The 24,572-nt window shown below is 41.3% G+C and overlaps 1 protein-coding gene across 8 annotated transcripts; it reads left to right on the top strand.

Annotated features, from left to right (window-relative positions):
- Positions 1-170: 170 nt before the first annotated feature.
- On the top strand, positions 171-24,001 carry GTF2H1 (general transcription factor IIH subunit 1). Of its 8 annotated transcripts, XR_008431532.1 has the most exons (16): positions 304-572; positions 4,347-4,515; positions 6,305-6,497; positions 8,893-9,055; positions 10,712-10,805; positions 11,334-11,483; positions 12,377-12,456; positions 13,767-13,897; positions 14,949-15,036; positions 16,389-16,477; positions 17,384-17,501; positions 18,192-18,282; positions 19,650-19,765; positions 20,648-20,740; positions 21,296-21,441; positions 21,806-24,001. XR_008431532.1 is itself a non-coding variant. In XM_053946022.1 (15 exons), the coding sequence occupies exons 1-15, from the start codon at positions 330-332 to the stop codon at positions 21,380-21,382; spliced, it is 1,905 nt and encodes a 634-aa protein (XP_053801997.1). In that variant the 5' UTR covers positions 305-329; the 3' UTR covers positions 21,383-21,706. The 8 variants fall into 8 exon arrangements, 7 of the variants coding, with proteins under 7 accessions (XP_053802001.1, XP_053801999.1, XP_053802000.1 ...); XM_053946022.1 differs by lacking the exon at positions 21,806-24,001 and having other exon boundaries at positions 305-572; positions 21,296-21,706; XM_053946028.1 differs by lacking the exons at positions 304-572; positions 21,806-24,001 and adding an exon at positions 747-766 and having other exon boundaries at positions 21,296-21,706.
- The last annotated feature ends 571 nt before the right edge of the window (positions 24,002-24,572 follow it).

Below are 24,572 nucleotides of genomic sequence, written 5' to 3'. Positions count from 1 at the left end.
GGAGGAGGCGGAGGAAGTGGCGTCACGCGCGGGCACCCCCCCCCCCCGCCGGCCACGTGACGCCATGACGCGCGCGGCGCCCCCTCCCTCCCAGCGCGCGGGCCGGGGCCGAGGGGAGGCCCCTCCCCCGCAGCGAGGCGGCGCCGCCGACCCGGGAGCGGAGCAGGACGGGCCGCCGGGGCCCATGGCTGGCGACGAGCGGGGCCCGCGCGGACGGGTGACGGCGGGAAACGGGCCGGGCCGAGCGCGGCGGGGATGGACGCGGAGAGGGGGGGCGGTGGCGGTACCGTTTTACTACCGCGTAACTGCCCCCTCCGCCCGCCGCCGTCATGGCGACGGGGAAGCGGCCGCCACGTGACCGGGGCGGGGGCCGGGAGGGGCGCCGGCGCCGCGTGACCGCCGGGGGCACGCTGCTTCAGGGCCGCTCCCCTGTCACGTGGTGCGGGCCCCACCCCCGGCGGCCCGTTCCGGTCACGTGCCCACCCCGCCCGCCCCATGGCCCCGGCGGCGGCCGCAGCCCGACCCCCATAGCACCGCTCGCACTCGGAGCAGCTCCTGGCGCAACCCGCACGGTAAGAGCCGCCGGTGCGGGGGAACGGCGGCGCCGGGCAGGCCGCGAGGCCCGATCCGCCTGACGGCCGCGCCCCTCCGGCGATCCGTCCCCAGGGCGGCGGGACCGCTTCGCGATGGTGCCGCGGCGGCCTTTGGCCTCCCGCGCTTCCTTCCTGCCCGGCGGACGTGTGACGGTGGCCGGGCCGGAGCTGCGGTGAAGGAAGGGATGAAAGGGGCGGTGGCACCACCGATTTGCGCTCCCCGGGGCCGCGGGCGGTGGCGGGGAGACGGCAGCACCGCGGCCGGGGGCACTGGGCTTAGCCCCGGTGTTTGGCCCGGTGCGGGCGGCAGACAAAGAGGTGCAATGGCAGCGTCTTCCCCAGCTGCTGCCGGGCGGACCCCGCCGCGATCGTGCGGGTGTCTTCGGGGCAGGGTGACATCCCTCCCGCAGCGTGGGTGATGCGGATCGGGGAAAGGCTGGGCTGGCTTCTCAGGACCGTGCATCCCCCACGACGTGCCCGGGACAAGCGGCACTGCTGCCGCTTCTCCATCCCGCTGACAGATCCCTACCACCCCACGGGGCGCTGCTCTGTCTGCTCCTGGAGCTGGCAGCGTCCCTGTGCCGCTGCGGGTCAAACTGGGCCATTGGCACAGATATTCCGTGATTCTGCTGTTGCCTGCGGGGAGCGGAAGCCCAGCAGCAGAAAGGCCTGCATTGATCTGTCAGAGCTTGCCTGCCAGCCCATGCCCACCCTGGCCAAGTCAGGATTACTAAAACCTGCAAACGTTTCCTTTATTTCTGCTCAGAACTCGACAAAATTATATGGAAAGACACTGAAGTGCTGGTAACAGAGAGTGTTCAGAACAGGTGTTGTAAAAAACAGAGATGAGAGGTACTGTATCTTAAAAGTGGTTAGGATGATTCACTGCAATGGAGGAAGGATAGCTGTTGGAATTTGATGGTATTTCCAGAAGCTGTTTGCTCCCACAGAGCTGGGAGGGAAGGTGGATAAGCACACAGAACAACATTTCTTTTGGTCTGTGCCAACACTGAAGCTTCCTAATAGACATTACCCATTGTAAACTGCAACTGAAATTAACATCCCCAAGACAGGCCTGATGACAAGTTGTACCTCATTGTTAAGGCTTCTGGTTGATCCAAGTGCTTTTAGAACTGTTGACCAAGCTCTGCTGCTGGTGAATTTAAAATAAATTGTCTGACCTTCCTATTCTGCAAGATACTTGAACCAGCCGCTAGAACACTAATGCTGTAACAGGTTAAAATTATCACTTAAAGCCACAAAATAACAGTGTTTCTCTGTGTGCATGTGGCAGTTCTTGCCCTGTACAGCAGCAGTGTCATCATCCATAGTATTGATTCCTGGGAACTTCAGATGTTAAATGTAGAGGTTAAGAAATTTGGGCAGGCACAAGTACATCATTGATGGCTCTCACTCTGCTGCATAATAAGCCTTACATGCTCAAAAAGAAAAAGGAAAAAAAAAAAAAAAAAGCTGAGCTGTGTGTGTGCTTTGTTTAGCAAGGATGTAGCCATCCCTGTAGGAGACAGGGAATGAAATCTTCAAGCAAGATTCCTATTTTAGAATTTTTCCTGTACTTCTTGTAACATGAAGCCGTTTTGTTTCCATTAGTGACAGACAGTAACCTTCCTAAATTCCTATTATTAATAGGGTTTTTTTATTCTTTCTAATGTACTGTTCAAAAGACAGCTCAGGGTTTTCTCCATTTTGGGTAATGCTTACTGTGCTTGTGAGTTGTATCATCCCACTGCCACTGTAAAATTACTGCAGGAAAAAGGAAGTACAGCAGTGACAGAAAGAAGAACAGCATGAGGCAGTGTGCTCAGCCTCCCAGAAGGTGGAATGAGCCACGTGCCGGATAATTGTGCTCTCACAGATTGTACACTGCAGGGTACTAAAAGGGCTCTAAAGGAGAAGTTGGTAGCTGCTGATTCTTTGCTTCTGTAGTTGAAAGACTGGGTGTAGGTAGGTGAAATGGCATGGTAGGAAAGCAGAGCAGCTGGTATCAGAGTGAGCCCGACTGTGGAAATGCTTTCCTTTTTCTTGCTGTTCTGTACAGGTTTAATTGATTTGTGTTCTTTGGCTTTGCCTCCATTGCATTGGATAATAATGACCTTAAAGCACTATAAAGTAACAATGGGAGAAAAACATCGAATCCCTAGTCTTGCACATGGTGAGGTTTCCAGTCTCTGAGAGTCTGTGGTCAGCTGCCTTTTTCCAGTAAGGGTAAGTTGCTGCTGAGACTGCAGATCTGCAACAGGAAACTACATTAAATGGTTGTGTGAATAGCACTGAAAGGGAATAATGCTGCTGGGAGACTGTAATGGATTATGATAGGGAACAGTCCTGAAATCATGCCATGCAGTTTTCTTTGAGAAAGAAGTATTACCAAGGATGCTCTGAATGTGGCACAGCGTGTTCTAATGACTGCTGCAGTGGTGCTGATGTGAAACCCCACATTCAGCTCAGCATGACTGAAAAGCCTTGGATGGCTGGAATGGTGAAGGAGCAAAGTGTAAGTGCAGAGCCCTTTTGCCATTACGTCTTTACATCTAGTGTGTTACTTAACTCATTTGCACAGAAGCTTGTAAGACTTCTGTTGAAGAGAATACTGTGCTACTGTCCAAATTGTCAGAATAAAATGTCTTACCTTGCTGCTGCTTGGCATTTTGTTATTTTTTGGGTTTTTTTAAGAAAAAAAGAAGTATGTGAATTTAAATGCTTAGAGCTACCATTTTGTGATACCTACTAGTAATGTGATAGCTGATGCAGGATACAGTCTGAACTTCGGCATGCACCCCAGCAAAGATTTCAGGCATTCAGAGGCACATGCAACGTCATATTAGCATTGGAAAAATATCATTTTGCATATCAGTAGTAAAGTTTATGATACACAAAATACAGCAACTGGACATACTAAACAGGTTCAGCAAACTTACCAAATACGTACATTTTTGATAGGTGTACCAACAGTATGTTTGACAGAGTGTAGTATTACTCGCCATATCCTTTATCTCTAGAAAAAATTAAGGCTATAGGGTGAACCTGGAGAGAGGAGTAATAGTGACTGCTCGGGAGAACAATGCAGCAACTATCCAAAGTCTTGTTGGTTTGAGACTGCTGACAGAATTATCATTGTGCTGTAGTACATGTAGCATTAGTTCCTCAGACATTGGAGCAGAGGGACTGGCCAGCTGCAGTCAAGTGTACAAAATGTTGTTCAAGCCTTGGTCAAACCCCACCACAGTAAGAGCACCTGAGTCTTACTGGGCTACCTTATCTTTAGCACAGTGAACTGAAAATCCATGATTTTTCACATACCTTGTATCCTTCCCTTTTCTGAAATGACTTAGTATCTGTCATTCCCACTGAAAAAGGGAATTGCTGCCAGTGCCAGAGAAGATTTGGAATTTGTCATTGCTTAGCTTCAGTATTCTTCTGAACTAGAAAAACCAGTAAAAGCACAGTAAAACAGGAAAATTTAGTTATCAGTTTAAATGTAAGATTTGTGGGTCTTTTAGTGGATCAAAAGCAGTATCAGCAATATAATTAGATGAACTTTTTAGGTAGGTGGGAGTATTTTGTTTAAATAAATTTGCTGATTTACTGAAAGAGGGGAGCACATTTATCTGAAATACTCACAAAATTATATAGGCATGAACAAGTAAATGTGGGCTGGAATACTTTAATATAGATAGGAGTAGTGAAAGAGTTACAGCATAGCTAATCAGCTCAACTCTATGTTTTTAACAGCTCACTGTAGCCACAATGGCAACATCATCTGAAGAAGTGTTGCTGATAGTGAAGAAGGTGCGTCAGAAGAAGCAGGATGGGGCCCTCTACCTGATGGCTGAACGCATTGCCTGGGCACCCGAGGGCAAGGACCGCTTCACCATCAGCCACATGTATGCAGACATCAAATGTGAGTGAGCACTCGCCTGCTGCACTCAGCACTACTGCCATGGATGCCTAAATTGCACAAAGCTCTCCTGCCATATAATGCTACCTATAACTACCTCAGGAAGGTTGCAAGGATCTGGAGCTCTGGCCAGCATACTCTGTAGCAGCAGAGATCAGGACTGCAGTGAAATATCACCAGCATAAGGATGCTACCGCAGAACTTCTGCAGTCTTCAGATGTTTAACTTACACTGCATTTACTATTAACTTTGATAAACTTCTGCAATAATTTGAACAGAAAAATAATCTATGCCATACGCTTGTAGAGGGGAGGGTGGGAGGAGGATCAAGGAAGCATATAGGATTTTCATCCTAACGCAGAAGCTACCTGGCACGTCATCTGTTTAACTCAATATCTAAAGCTGTTTCAATTTTCTTATAAAATGAACTCAGTTTTATTTTCATCCAACAGACCATAGCTCCAGAAGTGTCAGCTTGTATAGTTTGGCCTAGCTGGTAACATTCTGAACAAGCATTTGCTATTGCAACAGCAGAGTACTTGCAAGTCAAAACTAAACAGTAGATGTCTATAGCCTTTCTGGCTCCAATTAGTGCTCATATTTCATGTTACCTAATGCCAAAGAAGGAATAAAAAGTAAGTTGTATTTGTCACTTGGTAATAGTTTAGTGATTATTGCTGTTTAAAGTCACATACAAGCACTGCAGCCTAATCAAAAGTGTGTGATGAATCAGAACTAGATGATATTTTCTTAAATATGAAAGTGATAAAAAGTTTAAAAGCTCCATTCACCTATACTAATCAAACTTGTGAAGGTTTTATTTAGCTATTAACTTACATTTAAGCACTTTGTATTTTAAATATGTACATGTATAGACATTGAAGTATTTTTAACTTAGATGAAAGATGTGCTTTTTGTCATCTGAAATAAAAAAGGGTGAGATGTATTTGTAAATTTGAAATAGAGAAGGTGATTTAGTGTTGACATCCGGTTCCCACTTGCTTTAGAGAAAGGGCTGATATTAAAAGTTAGGTTAGTGCCATTTGCAGTGCTTTACTAAAGTCACTATAGCACAACAGTCCATAAGCATATGTGTCCCAGTCTCTGCTCCCTCTGGTTATGAGGATGGAAGCAGGAATTAGATTTTTCTTATGAGTCATGAGGCTGTAGTAGTACCTTGGAGGCATTGGTGATTAACTTGGGGAGCACTAGTGGCTAACTGCACTTAGCTCACCACTGGAAACTGGGATCCAGGTGTGCTCCTACTCACTGTACCTCTGCTTTCCTACCACTGTCCTTCCGCAGGAGCTGGGCCAGCTGGGAAAACAAAAGGGGGTGCTTTTCAGTGGATCAGTTCTGTGGTTCTTGTTGCACAAACACTAGCAATCATACAAGAAATGTAGCAGGAAGAAGTGGAAAGGGGGAATGAGGTCACCTTTCAGCATCAGCCTGCATTGCTTCCAGGTTAAAGTGTCCAGGTGATGACAGCCTCATTTGCAGCAGTTTTCTAATGGATGCTGTGGGGAGTGCAAAGATGAATCAGGACTCCTGAGCAGGAGCTGAAGGATATTAAGCATCAGGCTGCTACTGTCTCTGTTTTGTATTTTAGAGTGAACAAGGTGCAGGGTTCAAACTAATTCAAGGGGAAGACTGACTGTTCCATTTTCACAGCTGCAATTCACATGCAGGATAATGGTATTTAATTGGATGATGAAAATAACTGCTTATAAGCAAATACTCTAGGGAAGACAGTTCCTTGTATAAGCTTACTGTCTGTCTCTCTGCAATCTAGGCCAGAAAATCAGTCCAGAAGGCAAAGCTAAAATTCAGCTGCAGCTGGTATTGCATGCAGGGGATACAACCAACTTCCACTTCTCCAATGAAAGCACAGCAGTGAAGGAGCGAGATGCGGTCAAGGATCTTCTTCAACAGCTCTTGCCCAAGTTCAAAAGGAAAGCTAATAAAGAACTTGAGGAGAAGAACAGGTAAAGGGATAGCAGCCTAAGGGTCTGTTGGTTTTTTTTTTTCTTTTGTTAGCTAACTATCGTGTATTTTTGTTGACAGCTGTTGTTATTTCAACATCATGAATGATACAGCATTTGTTTCTCTAGTAAAAACTCCCTGCTTTCAATTTCAAGGCAGTTCCTTGAGGCTTGCATAACTGTCACATGTTGAGACTACACTTTTGTGCTTAGTGACACATTCTTGAGATGTAAAGGCAGCCAGTCTGGCTGCCACACAGTCTTTCTTATCCACAGTATGAGAGAAGAGCACCCAACTGGCAGTCTTTCTCTTTAGTCTTCTTAAATATATATGTATCAATTAGAAAAGCTGCTTGAAAGACTTTTTTTTCCTTTTCCAGAAATTTTGTGGAGCCTGGTGATTTTTTTTTCTTCACCATAAAGCCCCATTTGCCCCTCAAATCTTTCCTGATGTTTTATAGACTACTAAATTGTTAGGTATTTTCATGCATCTCACTTGAAACGCTGAAGTTTGTTATTTGGCATACAGGATGTTTATTCTAAGAAATGGTTTGAGAAGATATTGAGGATGTAAGTCCTTTTCCCCAATGGGCTCTTGAGATACATTTCCATTCCTTTAAAATGTTTGTGTTAAACCAATCCCTGTGGCCACAGAGCTCTCTTCTCTGCATCTCCCCTGACGAGTTTCACTTCATTCTAGTGTCTGCTGTGAATCCTGTGTCTATGGCTTCCATTTCCAAAGACTGTTCTAGCTCTGAATGTAGTTAAGTTAAAGTTAGATTTTTCAAAACATGAGAGTGTTGCCTCATGGGACAGACTGGATCTTAACAAGGAGATTTCCCAGCAGAAAGGCAAGAGCTGGAGCTGTGACACAGTCAGTATTAACTGGTTCCACCACTGCAGCAACCACTAGGGTCTGCAGCAGTGCAGCCTGCATTGGCACTGTTCCCATACTCTTTTCTTTATGCTATGTGCCTTATTTTTGACAGTATTGGTGCTGAGAACATAGGCAATCTTAGCTCTGAATCTTTGCCTCCTTAAATGGAGTTTTACAGCATCACACCATGAAGTATCAGGAGCTTTTCTAGTTACAGAAAAGCCAGAATCCCTGCACCTACTCAGCCATAGTTTGTTCTCTTGATTAGAAGTCCATGTCTGGTGATGGGGCTTCATTAGCTTAATTGCAACAGTTAAGGCAGAAAAGATCCAGCCTATTGTGGGAGGGTACAACATCCAGAGTCCCCATGGCACTTCCTTAATTTGTTGATATGTGGGACTTGGGTATGTACCAAAATTCCATGCTTTAATGAAATAACGAGAATAACAGACTGCTTTCAGCTGCACTAATTTGTAAGAATTGCCACTAATCCATACTTGTGACAATAAGAAAAACTGGAAAAACCCTGGTGGTTAAAACATAATAGGGGTATCCCGCCACAAAGCTTTCACTTCCACCTCATCCTACTTTGTTCTTAGAGCAGCTAAAGGCTTTCATTCTGTCCAGATTGTAGTTTATCCATGTTCATCCCTAGACCATGTATCCATAAGACTCCTGATTTTTTTTTTTTTGTTGTTTGCAATTGATCCAGATCCTGAGGTGCATGGTAGAGACTGGTGAGGTTATTGGCAGATTGTGAACACGCATGCACGCATCCCTGAAAATAGCCCAGTGGATACACAACTATAATAACAACTGCTTAAGCATGAGTGAAGATTCAAGTGCATAGTCTTTACATTTTGGGTAGTAATACCTCATATGTAGATGATAACTTCTGTAAACATTACTCCCTGGTGGAAGTAGTGACACAGAATGTGTCTCACACTTGTGCTATATCTGATTAAGGGATGAAGATCCTACTGTTACCACAAAAACATAAATGAACAACCATTGGGGTAATGTGCTTTAAGGGATCTTATCCCAGACATATTTTGTGATCTATACTTTTGCAGTAGAATGGAGATCTGTAGCTACTGAATTTTAAGATCTTAAACCAAGAATTAGACAGTGCTGAAATTTCCTTTTTTTTCCCCCCTCATCTTACTTCTGTTATGGAACAACAAGAATATTCATTGTGCTTTTACAGTTCAGGAGATTCCAGTCCTGGTGTGAAAAGACACAAAAGCACCACAGAATATTTTAGGACAGGACGTGAATCCCACATTAACTTTTTCTTAAGCATTACTGTTTTCTAACTTTCAGTATTACCATCCATTTCTTAAGTCTTTTCAGACAAACAGTGCTATTGACAATGGTTGTTTACACAGTCTTGTTAAGAAATGCACAGCATTTTGAAAGAAAAGTTTATTTCTGTTCCTTTTGTGAACTCATGCTAGTTGTGGAAATACTAGTGATTTATTCTGTAGTGTTTCAATTCTATTCAATACATTCTTTTACCAGAATGCTGCAAGAAGATCCTGTTTTGTTTCAGCTCTATAAAGACCTTGTTGTGAGCCAAGTAATCAGTGCTGAAGAATTCTGGGCCAACCGTTTAAGCCTGAATGCAGGGGATAATTCTGCAGCACCTAATAAGCAGGATGTGGGAATCTCTGCAGCATTCCTGGTATGTTGAACCTTTAACTTATAGGATTTTAGAGCAAACAAATTGGGGAAAGTGAGAGTTCTGCTTATGCACTTTTTTCCCATACATGTGAATGTTGTACTTTCCTGGTTCCTCAACATCTCTTGCTATTCCAAATGTAAAGGAGAAATAAAAAGTTTCCTAGTAATCTGCAACCTCAAAATTTTAGTTTAAGATGCCCAGTTTGAACTTTAAATTGCCAACAGGCAGATGATGTTTGTACTGCTGCTCTGCCTTCTGTAAAACAGGAGTGATGTGTATATATGGTCACTAGATGAAAACATATGAGCTCAGTAAATTAAAGAGTATATCTGTGGCAGCATCAACATGCATAAATTAACCTTTCCACATATGGGTTTTATTCCCTCCCCAGTTTTTAAACCACTACATGCTTTCAGCTACTTGAAGAACAACTTGTCTATCTGGAAGCTCATTTTTTCTCTCTTTTTCTCTAACTTTCAGTTATTTTATCCATTTGTAGAACCTGTGCTTCAGTAAATGCAGTGCAGTCTGAAAGTAATCTAGGTACAACATCAGATTGCTCACACAGAGGCATGTTTCTGCTTCTGCTACAATATTCACAGATGGGACTCTTTAGATGGAATCCCACTTCCATCTTTGTAATGACTGTGCACACAGTGGATTTGGGAGGGAAAGACGAGGTAGGAATTGTTTTAATTTAGCTGCTGTACAACCATTTGGGTCCCCCCACCCCGATCTTGGAAATACCTGAATCAGTTGCCAAACAGATTTGATTGTTCTGATTTTCTGTCTCCCATTATTCTTTCACTTTAATGTCAAAGAAAAGAAACAACAATGAAAAGTAAACCCACCAATCCTTCAAAACTGGAGCGTTCTTAAACCAACTGGTTATGTTTGTGTTCTCAGCATTTGTGGAGAAGATATCTTAGATATTTGTGTGTTCCAGTTGAAGTAAAATCTGACTGGCTCTGCTCAGGATGCATGTTAGCCTAGGAGGAAGATGGTACAAAAGCTAGACTTGAGGTACACAGGAAAAGGAGGAAAAGGCAGCAGCCTGTGCAATCATGTACTTTTCCTGTTTCTGAGAACTGGACGGAGCACTCGCCTCCTCCAGAGCTTCCTAAACAGATCACTAAGATCTAAGTTCAAAGTTCTGACTAAGGCTAATCCTCAAGCTTTAAATTCAGTGTTACTTATCAGTTATACCAAGATATTTTTAGTGTATAAGGGAATAAGGTATAAGAGCCTTTTTTGTCACTTCATTATAGCCACTGATCATTCACTTAGCTGAATTGTTGAGTGAACAATAAAGCATGAGGCATATACAGGATGCTTACTTATTTTTACTTTGACACAAGGATAAGCATAAATTAATTAAGCATACTTTGTTTTGACCAATGGAGTGCTCTTTGCTTTCTAAATCCTGCAGTCTGCTTGTTAAATCATCCATTAAGTGGCAAGTATAATAAAGTAATTCATGTTTGCTTGTTTATTCCTCATTCTAAAGTACCTATGTATGATCAAATACACTATGGATACTGGAGGAAGATTATTTACCTGCAGCAGACCTTGCTTGCAAGATGCCAGTTCTTTTCCTTCTCCAGTTAGAGAAAACATCCAGACATAACTGGTTTTTCCCCGTGTGCTTTTTCTCAGGCTGATGTACGGCCTCAGACAGACGGCTGCAATGGGCTGAGGTACAACTTAACTTCGGATATTATTGAATCCATATTTCGGACATACCCTGCAGGTAAGAGCAGTGTTTTACATACCAAACACATCCATTTAAGATTGGTCTTTTTATTGTCTTACTGTAGAAAGACTAAAATGTTCATCTGAGATTTTACTAAATGAAAGCATTTTAACTTGTGTTGACTTTTTATTTTTTTAAATTGTGAGTAAATGTTTGATTTCCATGATACTATCCCACTCAGTGTTCCAATTAATTGTTATTTTTCTTGAAATCACCTTTGGGAGGAAAATAACCTGATTTCCATCATTTCCCCTCCACTGTAATGAATATTGACACTGATTCATTTTGGCCCCTAGTGTGGGGGCAGTTCAAGAGTGTTCAGGCCACTGTTACGTGCACTTTTCAAAGCTTTACAGGCATAAATGAGTACCTGTTTAGTCATGCTTAACTACTGCAGTCCCTTCCATTTAACGGGAATTAATGGAGGCAGCCAGAAAGCAAGGAAGCCATCAAGGAAATGGTGATATAAAATACCATGTTAAGATTCATGGAACAGTTTGTAATTGTTCTGGGTTTTGTTCACAGTAAAAATGAAATATGCAGAGAATGTTCCACATAACATGACTGAGAGGGAATTCTGGACACGATTTTTTCAGTCTCATTATTTTCATCGGGACAGGCTCAATACAGGTTCAAAAGACCTCTTTGCAGAATGTGCTAAACTGGATGAGAAAGGTAAGCTGGTTGTCTCTGAAAGATACAGATGGTCGTGGCAAGTTAGCCGCAGCTTTGCCATTCTGAGCATGTTTCATAGTGAGAGCATTTCTTGGAACAAATTAGCCTTTGGAAAGTGGCAGCACTAGAAGTAAGCTTTACTACAAATTCCATAGCATGCCATCCTGATAGATTGATTATGTGCCATCAGTTACTATGGAATAATTCTGTGTATACAATAGATTTTGTTTTGTGGTATGTGCACAATTTACAACAGGTACAGCTTTTGTTACAGATGGGGTTTTAGTAAATGAGATTCCTATTAGTCCAGATTTTCCAGAGGAGTTGTCATCCTTGTTCTCTGTCAGTCTTTTTGATCTGAAATTCTAAAATATTATCTGACTCAAGTTTTTTATGAACTTTTGAGATAGGTTTGTAATGATACACAAATGTGGAGAGTTGGGATCCCTTGCCACCATTCCATAATATGTATTGAAAGCCTTCTGTTAGGAATGCAAAACCCTTCACAAGTCAAAGCTATCACCAGATATAAACTGTCATACAACCCAGGCAGGGCAGCAGAACAATGCCAAAATTAGAAGAAACACAATTTTGGCTTCCCAGTTCCCACTACTTTAACTGCATCTCATTTTTTTAATCAGTGTTCAGTGATGTGTAGAAGTTGGTGAAAACTGGGCTAATTAGTATGAAGATATTTTGGAGTAACTTCCCACATTTATTGCTTATTTTAAATGGAACTTTAAAAAGGGTTTAAAGCTTTAGTCCCAGTGTTATTTGGGCCTGTGCAGAACCTCTGTCTTCTTTTAAAGAGTAAATATAACCTAATGATCCCATAATTATGCTATTTGTTTAGATACAATTTTTCGTGATTTTTTAAAATTTGTTTCACATAGGGTTAAAAGCAATGGTGTCTCAAGGAGTGAAAAACCCTCTGATAGATTTAACAGCTTTGGAAGATAAAACATTAGATGAAGTAAGTACTTGGGGAAACAAAACAGAAAACAAACAAAAAATCCAAAAGAAAACCATACCCTTTCCATAGTTACATTTAAGTGGATCTTTCTCTTAAAACCACTACAGATGCTAATTCTAAAACAAATCCCTTACTAGGCAGTGGCAGTGGTTGGGTACTCAACATTGCTACTGTTGTGTGTGTGAAGGGAAATTGAGACTGTGCCCATGCACCCATGTGGTCACATCTGCCTTGGTGTGTAGGGTGTACAGGACTTCCCTTCTTTAAAGAATTACTCTTTCATTTGGCTTTTTAGTCTAAAGTGAACTCTTTGGGTTTTTCCTACATTTTAGAGTCTGTGACAAGGTACAGAAGAGTAGCACAAACTAGGAAAAAGTCTTTGATTTGTTCTTACTTTGAACACTGCTACTTGATTCGGCCTAACTGAAGGACACTTTATACAGTGTTCTTTGTTTAGCTTCAAATACCTTTTTTTTTGCTAAAATTATGACTCACTTGAACTATTACCTGCCTCCAAAAACAAGTTAAAACAATTCATATCAATAGTGTACCATAACGTGAAGTAACTTAGAGATGTGCTTTTCTGCAGTTGATGTAACTGAAACTGTTCAGTTGTAGTTAATAATGAAGCTGCATTTTTAAGATTTTTAGTGGTGTTTTTTTTTTATTTTCTTTTTTCATTTTCTTTTTGTAGGAGTTGTCCAAAGCTAGCAGCCTGAAACTGGACCATGAGTTTAGGATAGGTGTCTTTGAAGTGCTCTGTAAAGGGCTCTGATTTGCTTTTGAGGCTGATTAACAGCAAGCGTGAAACTGCCCATGGGGTAAAGTACCACCTGGCAAGTGGGGAACTCTGCTAGCATTTTAAGGCTTGAAGTTTTTTGAATTTTCTAGTGGTATCACATCCTCCTGACAGGTATATTTTAGCCTGTAGGCTGCTGGTGTCCCACTAGATGTTAAAAAGTGACAGTAAAACAATTGCTGTCTTTTCCTTGCCATCAATGCCCATTTTGCACAGGTGATCCTTAATATTTTTTAAGCTAGTTCTGGTTTTACTTATGTCATGGTCTTATAAAATTACCTGTATAAGACTTGTTACCTTCTCTCTGACACCTCTAAATTGCCAAGTGCTAGCAGAATAAGATAGTCACTGGAGATTTTTCAAAGTACATAAGGAGATGGTGGGGCAAAAGTAGGAAAACGATGCTCTGGATGATGATGATGCAGAGGAGGGGGCTTCCTGACTCAAGGGAAAACAGAATTGTCCTGCTGCTTTGGGGGGCAAGAGGGAATTAATGTTGTTTTCTTTGTAGGGCTATGGTGCTGCTTCTGTGGCCTCTACATCAAATGCCTCAAAGTCTGCTAGAGAAAGCAGCAATGCTGCCATCATAAAACGCTTTAATCATCATAGTGCCATGGTCCTTGCAGCTGGCCTCAGAAAACAGTAAGTTTTAATGTTGTGTAATAGATTTTTGGAGTAAATTTTAAGGAATTTCCAAAACAAAAGCACATCTTCAGTTATTCCTACAACCTTTTATTTTAATTTTTTATGAATGAATTCTTTTTCTTTAAAAATGAAAAGACCTTTAGGTTTCATTTTACTTTATAGAAGTTTTTCAGAGCTGTTTGAAATGATGTCTGCTATTTTTACCCGAGTTATGATATAAAGCAGATTAAAAAGAAAAGAATGTGTCTGCCTTAGATGTCTAGCTCTGGTGAAGGGAGCAGAAGTAGTGTTCTGTGTGCTGTGTGGAGGTGAGGTCTGGTGCAGGGAATTCCTATTTCCTGCCTTCCAGGAGCAGGTCTGCTGGAGCTTCCTGCAGTGTGGCATAGGTGGATCAGATGAAAGACTTCTCAGGTGCAGTTCCCTGCCCCTGGCCAAAAACACCTGTCAGGTCATCTGCTCTACAACTGCTTTATGGAGAACCAGCAAGGATTACTACTCTACCCAAATCCTACAGACCTTAACTGTGAGAGTTCTTAGTTAATACTTCCTTCTGTTTAGTTGGGCTCCCTCACACTGTTCTTCTGTTTTGCACAAATTGAGCCCTGCACCTTAAGAAATCTCTTCTGGGCAAAGTGTGTTTCTGTTTCTCAGTTCAGAAAGGGACAACAGGATAGGTCTGCTGGAACAGTTGTACTGCAGGACTCTCAGAGCTCTGCTAATACCTGGTTGCATAACTGTGTATACAAAGTGTTTCTAATTTAGCCATGATTTTGCTGTGTCCCACATGCACTGTTGGCATGCTGCTATTTCTGAAGAGAGGGACCAGCACCTTCCCCTGCTGTTGAATTTCCCCTGTGACACACAGGGTTAATGTGAGGAGTCGGCTCCTTCTGTCTACACCAACTGCTAGAAATTAAGACATAAGGCGGAAAAAGTATGTGAAGGTGCATATGAAGTTTTTGAAACTGATGTATTTACTTTGTCTCTAGCTTGTATCTTAAGTTTCCTGTGAGGTGAATTCTTCTTAATGCTGTTTCTCTATTTTAAGAGAAGCACAAAATGACCATTACAGTGAGACCAGCAGTACGGATGGAAACTCCAGGGATTCAGATTTCTTTCAGCCACCACTGAAAAAGGTATAAAGTTAGCTGATGTGATTCTAACTGAATGGCATTGGAAGTTCTGTCTCTCAAAAAAATTGCTGAAAGTTCCTTACTTGGTTTATGACACATCTGAAGTAAAACTTTTTTAGCCTTGTTTAGAAGTATATAGAGTAACAACCTAACAGCCTGTAAGAAACCTTGTTACCTCTGTTAGTAAACACAAATAAAGTTACACATTGAAGCATTGTGCTGTTTATCTCTTCAGTAGTGCCCAATGAAAGTAAAAAAATCTAAGATACTTCAGATTGGACTCAGAAATCTGGTTCTTTCCATTTGCTGCAGTCCTATTTTCAGCCCACTTCCTTTTTCTTTTTCTTTCAAATGCCCGAAAACTTCTAGAGAACATCCCAGAAAAGGATATTGGTGTTCAAGCACCAATATTAACCTGTCAAGTGCGTTGTTTGTAGAGGGGATGATGAAACGGGCACATGACATCCTTCATCTTAGAAGCTGATGTGAGGTTGAACTGAGTGTAGTGACACCTGGTGCAATGAAATACAGGGCAACGGCCTAGTCTAAACTAACCAGAGCAGCTCAGGAAGTGGAAGAGAGTACTGTAATTGCTGTAAAATGGAATTGAATACTCTTCCTGGAGCTGACAGCCTAAACAGAAAACATCAGAGAGACTCAAAACTTGGTTGTATTGTGGGAAAACCTTGTAGAATACATGTGTTGGTAAATGTTGGGGTAGTCTTTGACTTTCCTCAAAAGCTGCAAGTTTTGCTGAGCAGAAAATTATATAGCAAGACTAGAAGAAATGTGATGAAAAGAGGAGTGAAAGTAGCAGGAGAATAGGAGACTTCAGAAATAGTTTTCTAGTTGTACAAAGTCTTGATATCACTGTGCTGTTACCTCTCACTGCTAATACTCCACAGCTCTGCTGTCACCAATATCTTGGGGTAATTACTGTGGTTTTAGGTCTTAGACTGCAATGCACCAGCTATTAAATCATTAGTATTTCTGCTAATCTGGAGTTAGAGGGACATAAATAGAGAGCACGAATGATTATCTGCGTATACTTCTTGGAACGCGTTTGGAAGTGGCAGAGACTGCCTAATTTTAGCAGAATCTGGAAAAAAAGCAATGGTGCCAAGACTTCCCAATGGCCCATCCTGAACAACATTGGGCATCACTCCCTCTGGAGGGTAGGCATGAGTCATTCCATAACTGGGTTTTCTTTAAGGTTTTAGTAACCCTTCAGCTCAAACTTGATGCACCAGAAGAAAGCACTGGATATATGGACTTGTGCCTTCATTAGTAACATGTTGTTACTAATCCTGTTGTCCCTTCATTAGTAACATGTATCATTATTTGGCTAATTTTAGGTAAAACTGCAGGAGGCCATTGAATACGAAGATTTATCAAAGAATAATAGCGTTAAAACTATTGCACTAAACTTAAAGAAGTCTGATAGGTAAGTTGAAATAATGCACAGCTATTTCAGCAGAGCCAGTTTATCAGGGGTTTCATCACAGCCCACACAGGACCAGCTGATTTAGTCCCTACTGTGCCACACTCAGGTGTGTTACAGCTGAGTTTAGAAACCTAATATGAGTTCTTTCATAAACCAGTTTCCCTCTTAAATTAGTAGTTTTATTTCTCAGAGTGGTTGGGGAAAGAAGGGACATCTGGAGACCATCTAATCCAACACCCCTGCCAAATTCCATCTTGCTTTTTAGAGAGTTGAGTCTCTAAGCCAACCTGAATGACCTTGGCACGTAATTTCTGTGAAAGCCTGACAGACCTCTGTTCACAGTTCAGCACATCATTGCAGCTTTCAGTGGAAAAATGTGTTACATATGAAAATATACAGAATTCCAAGAAAAATCCTCTCCCAGGCAAAAAAGTGCAGTTGGGATAGTTTGGACTGCTCACTGGTCTAAGATTTTTCTAATGGTAGTCCTTCTGTTTTCTAGATTTGAGTTTGAGAACCATAAAAGTAACATCAGAAAAGGAGTAATACTACCAGAAAGAGAACAGTTCCACACGTGCACCTATCTTCATTTAGCTTTGTTTCAGTTGAAAATGATGTGAATTGTTCCATTCTAATGATAGTTCCAGAATTTGGTGGCAAGGGTGGCTTTTCTTTGGCAAAATGATGATCACAGATTCAGCAATATAAACTGTTATTTGCTGCCATACCATCCCTAAGCCAGCCTCTTCTCAGGTGGCAATATATTGTACTTTGTCAATAAATAAAGTACTGTTAACACTTGCAAAGCATCTAAAATTAGAAACAGTAGAAAAACTGTCCACGAGTTTGTTCTCTTGCTTTACTCTTACTAATAACATTTTTCCCTTCCCTTTTCTCACCTCACAGGTATTACCATGGTCCAACTCCAATTCAATCACAGCAATATGCAACCAGTCAGGATATAATTAATTCATTTCATAGTATTAGACAAGAAATGGAAGCATATGTACCCGAACTAACTCAGGTATGGAAGTATATTTTAAAAGTGCCCCTCTTGATCTTAGTTTAGCATCTTGCTTTATATACAGTTTTGTGTCTCATATCTACTGAAGTTTCAAGTTTTCAATGGTAAATTATCTCAACTTTCTGCTAACTGATTGATTTTAAAGGTTTAGGTGATACCTTTTGAGCTGTTACGTTTAAAATCTACACTAGAGGAAACTGAGTCATTGCTGATGCTCAGTTGTATTCTTCTGTTCCTCCTTTTTTTGAGGAAATGGTAAAGGTATAAGATAGTAAAGCAGGATAGTCATGCACAGGCCAGTGTATTCATCCCACCCTGAGAAGTATAGGAGGTTACGGTGAGCAGGTTTTTAGCTGAACTGGTCTTTTGCTCCTAAATGCACTTTGGCTGTCAGTGTGCTCTGGGCTGCACAGAAGCTCTGTGCTTCTGTGGCCCTAAATAGAGCCACAATTGTGCTACACTTCTGCATAGTAATACTCTGTCTTACTTCTGAGTAAGTGCACAGCCTGTTCAAGGTCTAGGCAGAGAAAAAGTTATAATTAATTGGAGCATTTTCACTGCAAATGATCTATAGCATATAATTCTGGAAAAGAGCAGAACCTGAACTTCCATGTATCCGTTCAACTAATCTTATTTAAAAATAATTTATTAGAAAAAGTGACCTGAAATATTTGTTCCCTTTCTCTCCAGGTTCTTTCAAGTGTTGATGCTGCCAGCACTATTGCAGTCCTGTCACCTGGAGGAGCACTTATGCAGGGTGGAACACAGCAAGCCATAAACCGTAAGGATTTGGGATGTCTAATGCTGTAATTGTATCCTGGTGCATTGCACAGCACTAGCTGGCTTGCTGTTTCATCTCTCCCTTAAAATATGTTACAGTGATAAAGGAAAGTATGGAAATGTGTAGCTGGAGTAGTACTGGGTTACAGCAACAAAAGAAAAGCATCAGCCACACCATGGGGGTGGTAATGGCTACACCAGTGCTGAGGCAAGTGAATGAGAGAACATTTTACACAGCAAGTAATGAAGGAAACACCTGATAGATACCAAATTGTCTTACAGATGTGGGGTTTTACTTGTTCAGCATTTTTTCCCCTAGATTGTAGAATATAACATACTCTGTGAAAACTCTCAAGGAGCAATGCCTAGATAATAATCTGAAACTTAAGTTTTTTGCAGCCTTCATTTAAGATTCACAGCTTGCTGTGAAAAAAAGGCAACTTCCTTGTAGACTGCAAGGGCAAATCAGACAGCCTGTCCTTCTCACACCTCCATTCAACCACCCCTTTCCCTATTGTCATATTGCTGCCAGTTTGAGTTCCTGTCTCTCTAGTCTCACAGCAGATGAATCCCTGTTCTCAGGACTTATTACATTTTTCCAGTTTGTCTTGTGTTACTTGGTCTGAAAAGCAGCAGAAAGTCAGCTTAAAAAGCAAGTATGAGTTCTTTATGGTACTGAAATAAAAGGAATCAGCAAGCAGTGGTGAGGCTTTCTTACCCATCCTGATTGATATATTGGGTGCTACACTTCTTTGAGCCTGACCACCACTTCTTTCTTATAAGAGCCTCATCCTAAAATTTGATATTCACTGTTCAGTTCACTGTGCTCATCCTCATTGACTACTTGTACTTTTTGTTTGGGGTTTTACAGGTGTGGCTCTTTTCTTGTTCTTGAACCCTGTCACCCTTTCTTCTTTAAGAATGCCTGGGACACAGTTCTTTTTTCCCTGTCTGGATTTTTCGTCTTCCACATGCTGTAACCATATTGTCAGCATAAGACAGAAAAACTTGAAGCACCCACACAGAGTTTGTAGCACTGTGCTGTTAGGACAACCCAGCAGCAGCACTGCCACACTGTTAGAACAATACAAATATACTGCTTCTAATCATGGATTAGGTTTGGTGTCCATTCTTTGCCTGGCATGGATTTTCCTAAATAATACACCAGCTTCCAAGTATAGAGCCATAAATAGCAGCTGACCTGATCTAACAGCTGCTGATAGTCTTGATCTAATTGCTGTGACGCGCCTCAGTGTTCTCTCCCAGCCAGTCATTCTGTGACTGTAGTGGAAGTGTACATCACTGAGCTCCTTCATTAGCCTTAGTTCTCGTTTGAGTGATGTGAAAAAAACCTTTTTCCTGTTGCAGAGATGGTGCCAAATGACATTCAGTCTGAACTAAAACATTTGTATGTGGCAGTAGGGGAACTGCTACGACACTTCTGGTCCTGCTTCCCTGTTAACACACCATTCCTAGAAGAAAAGGTAAGGCAGAGCTTCCTCTTATGGACCCTGGTTATGATGTAGTTTAGAATGACCATGGTTTAGAATGGCTGTCATTACTGAAGTATGGAGCTAATACACATGCCTCAAATCAGTACAGCACGTACTCATCCCTAGAACTGAAAGTCACAAAATAACATGAAACCTTATTTTTCTCAACAGTTCTGCTGGGACTATTAATTAAAATCATCCTTGTTCTTGCCTTTAGGAGCAATAGCTGTTAGCCAGTTTCAAACAGAATGGACAGCTCAGTTGCAGTTGCAGGGTTGTCATTCCAAATTAAAATGCAAAAACTAAAGCCTCCCTTCCCCAGCTCCAAGAAATAACTTCCACAGTGACAGTACAAGCAAATTTCCCTTATTCTTCTATCCATTGCAAAAATCACTGTCATACCTTCAGGACACACACTGCTTTTGAGAACTGAGTTGCCTTCAAGGACAGATGCTTGTCTACAGCCAGGTCTATGACTGTAACTATTTTTCTGTTGCTTTTGACCTCACACAGATAATAAAGATTAAAATTTGCATTCGGATATATTCGCATGTCCGCTACAAAATGTGGCCTGAAAATCCAGTCTTTGCTTGAAACAAAAAAAAACCATTTTGTGAATATCTTGTATCTATTTGTGGTGTTTATTAGGGAGGTAATAATCAGAGTGGCACACTGCCCTTTCAGTCATACTACACTTATCTCAAAAATAAATATAGAGAAGTGTTAGAGACTGATACTTGAATAACTTTCGTTCCTCAAACTACACAAATTTGAAGTAGCCCCCAGAATTAGTTATAAGATGTTTTGTTGGAGAGCAGTTTATTAAAGGAAATGAAACTTCTGTATTGTAATACTGGTTTCTGTCTCTCTCAGGTTGTGAAAATGAGGAGCAACTTGGAAAGATTTCAGGTTACAAAGCTCTGCCCATTCCAAGAAAAGATTCGGAGACAATATTTAAGCACAAATGTAAGGGGAAAGTACTGTTTAATTATGTGGGTGCATATTAATAATTTCATTCTTAACTATAGCTTTGTTACTTCTTATCCTAGGGCATTTTAATTTTTTTGTTGACTAGGAAATGGGCAGAGGGAAACTGGGTACACAGTTAAGCAGTTGTCTCTCCCTGTCCAATTTGCTGAGTGATTCCAGCAACTGGCAAGGACTGTAACCTGAAATTACAGGAGTGATAGAAAGAAAGGGGAAGTCACATTTCATTTTTCACTTCCACCATGAAGTAGAACTTGAGCAACTGCAGAACTCTCCCCCCATGTCAGATTTGAAGTGGTCACAGACTAAATACCAAAACAGCACAATGAGGTGTCACTTCCCCCTTACCTTTCAGCTCAGCAGCTCTCTGCACTGCTCCCTCTATGGATGTTTTGTAACAGAGCCTCAAAGTCCTTTCTCTGATTTTAGCAAGATTAATCGTAGTGAATAAAAGCAAGCACGCACCTGAAAGGAAGGGGAGGAGATCTGTTTTCCAGCAGCTGGGACAATGTTTTCTCCCTTTTCCTGTTTCAGTTGGTAAGTCATATAGAAGAAATGCTGCAGACAGCCTACAATAAATTCCACACGTGGCAGTCCCGGCGCATGCTGAAGAAGACGTGAGGGCACATCCTGTACAGGTCTGAGAGCAAAGCCTGCAATAGGGTAGGACTACAGCCTAGGTATGTGCAGATCTTAACAAGCTGTGGACTTCTGGAAACGATGCTAACTGAACTTGCACATTTTTGAAAAATAACTGAGATTAAACTTGAAAACTGGGGAGAAAAACAAGGAAGAACCAAAACAGAAGAGCTGAGGCGCAAATATATTTAAAAGACACTGTTTACTGCAGTTACTCAGGAACTGCTTTTGGTTTGCATAAAAAGCTGCTTTCAGAAATAAAAAATGTAAAGAGGGTGTATTAATAAAATTTGGTTTTCTGTCTAATTTTTTATTAAGAGGTGTATGGCACAGGGTAGATCTCAAAATTTTTTCTTCACTGGATTCTGACATTTTCTTGAATTCTGTTTGTATTTCCTGCAACAGTTTAACAATGATGTTTTAAAACATAGCTGAGACTGTTTTTGCTTCAAACATCTGGGAGAGTGTAGCTGTCAGAAGCCAAGCTCCTGCCATATGTTTCCCCACCAATTGGAAGCAAGAGACATTGCACTGAAAGCTGTTCATGGTCTGGGGTCTCTAAAGGTACAGAGGGGCAAGCTTTTGCCTGAAGTCTTTGATTTTTATGCAAAAATTTTTCAGCCATCAGTTTTGCATGTTTCCTTTTGAGTGAAAGTGTGTGCTACTGCAATTTTTTTTTTTATGGTGGCATTTGTTCTGAGGAGAGAATGCATTTTTTAAAATGAAGTTAAATAAAGTTTCTTACAAAAGAAGTCATTTATTTTCAATTCTTAGGCATTTTTTATTTCTTCTTATAAATCTGTTTTCCTTCACCCTTCCCTTTTGACTATTATGCTGTTTTTGGCGAATTGATAATCATTGCAAAGAGAAAAATGTGTTACAGTGTCCATAGGTATTGGGAATCTGTGCCATACTTTGTTCTAAATAGAATCAGTTCACAGTTTCAGACCAACTTGTCTTGTATTAAATGTGACTTAAATGCAGAGTAACCCCCTTTTCTAGAATATATGCAGTTTAATGACAACCTTGTATTTTTTTGTCACTTTGACTGGACAACAGCCCAGTATGGGCCACTGAACTTTTTTTTTTTACTTCAGATTAAATATGACTGTTAAAGATGTATCTACTACAAAGACAAATCAGACTGACAATGTGTATTCAAAGCAAGCACAGCAGTGTTCAGTACAGCAGAAGAAATTCCCCAAACCTGCACAATGCTTAATACTAGATTTTGGTACGATGCTAAAACATGGTCATATGATGTTGGGTGGATAATTTTTGAAAATTCCTACAGCAGAAAAGATGTATTGGTGTAGCCAAGTGGGTGCTTGTTCTGTGCTGCTGCTCTGTTTATGCAAGAGGGTATTTTCTTTAACTGGTGCATGGAAGTCAGCAGCTTCTTTTGACCCTTTTCTTTCAGATTTCTGTATTATGCTATAATATTTTGGTAAAAGCTGAGTTTCAGTTAAGCATCACTGTCTGCACCAAAGTCCTGTTCAGAACTGTGTCCATATTGTTCAGCCTCGTTCCCTGTCTGCTGCTGCAGATCCATGCATGATCCCTGTTCTGCACCATCCATGTGGTTCTGGTACAAGAAATGACTGGGCTCAACCAGAGATGCCCACTGGTCTTGACAGGGTGAAAATGTCACTGGGAATAAACAGATGTACTACAGCATTTGGGGGAATGAGGTGCACATCTTGTCAAGACTTACCTCTTGTGAAAACTAAACTTTCTCTAAAATTTAGGCTTAGGGTGTGGCTTTATGAAGCCAAATCTCCTTCTAAGTGCAGGTAGCTCACAGAAAAAAAAAAAATGGTAGTTTTGTTCTCCCCCGATCCAAAGCATTTGGTCTAGCAATTCTGGGACCAAATTCCAGCTGTTCCTTGAAAGCTAGCACACCTTTCATCATATTGGAGAGCTAGGGTCAAGAAAACAGGTCTGATTTACATTCTAACTGTGCCTGAAGCAACGAACAACACATTTAAATATTAGATTGCACTGAGTCTACATTTAAATCCTAGGAGAGTTTTGAATATGGAACTAATTCACCTTTAATTGGAATGTATTTAGTGTTCCTGGAAAGACTGGGCAAAACGGTTAACATGGTGAAAAAGTGTCAGTGCGTCACAAGAATATTTTACAGCTCCAAGGACTGATGTTTATAACCATTTTGGGGATGGTATTGCAAAAGCTTTAAGTTATTATAATGATATCAGGCTATCAAAATGTACCTTAATGACCAAAACTAGGGGGAGAAGGACTACGATACTAAATTCAACAGTTTTGCCTAGAGACTGTACAGGCAAGGCTGCTATGCACTTCATATTGCTTTTTCAGGTATTGTGGCAATAAGGCACAGGCCCCTCCTCAAGTAAAGGGAAGTAAACTAAATATTCTTTCTACATTGTGTTCCCCTTTTCTGTAGCTTGGTCCAAAACACAGACTGATTCCTTAAATTTTGAAACTGAATCATCATGCATTATATTACTATTGGAATCTTTATACTGACTTGTATTTTTAATGAGAATTCATAAAACTTGTATCATTGGCATTGATCTAAGATTTGTAGAATAAACCCTACTGAATTCTGAAGTGAAATCTTCTCTAATGCTTAGGCTGTGTTTTCTGATTGAATTAAATCCCTAATAGGCTCTGTTGAGGTCTAAATTGAGAGAACTGTGTGTATCTCGCTTATCTGTCTCTTGGTGCTAATAGGTCAGCAGCAAAAGGGTTACAATGTAATCCATTTTCAGGACTTGAAAACTTCTACTGCTGCACAAGGGCTCTACACCATTACTAGTTCTACTGTCCCTCTGATCCCTATCATACAAAAGCCACTTTAAGTCTCCAGGGATTAGTGCTCTGCTTGTTCCATATATTGGTGCAGCAGCTGTTGGTTCAGGAGAGCTGCACAGGAGCTTTGCCAGTAATGGAGAAAGGAAAATGCAGATACCAGCCCATGCCTTTCAGCAGATGAAGATACTTAGATGCAACACAACAAAGGCTGGGCTGATTCTCTCCCAAAAGCTCTCCCCAGTCAGGGACAGGAGGTGACAGCCTTCCACTGCAGCCACCCTACAAGTAGCTTCTTACATGCTCACAGGGTAGCTCTCAAGACATCTGCAGCTTCCTAACATGGCAAAGATCTCACCAAGGCCCTGTTGTGCCT

The sequence above is a fragment of the Vidua chalybeata genome, chromosome 6 (genome assembly GCF_026979565.1).
Source record: "Vidua chalybeata isolate OUT-0048 chromosome 6, bVidCha1 merged haplotype, whole genome shotgun sequence".
Lineage (NCBI taxonomy): Eukaryota > Metazoa > Chordata > Aves > Passeriformes > Viduidae > Vidua > Vidua chalybeata.
This window is presented reverse-complemented; position numbering and strand designations above follow the sequence as displayed.

Excerpts from the sequence above, each read along its gene's own strand:
- GTF2H1 (XM_053946022.1), top strand. The coding sequence starts at position 330 with ATGGCGACGGGGAAGCGGCCGCCACGTGACCGGGGCGGGGGCCGGGAG. Across the intron at positions 15,037-16,388 it reads TTCAGCCACCACTGAAAAAG|GTAAAACTGCAGGAGGCCAT; the intron begins GTATAAAGTTAG and ends GGCTAATTTTAG. Across the intron at positions 17,502-18,191 it reads ATGTACCCGAACTAACTCAG|GTTCTTTCAAGTGTTGATGC; the intron begins GTATGGAAGTAT and ends CTTTCTCTCCAG.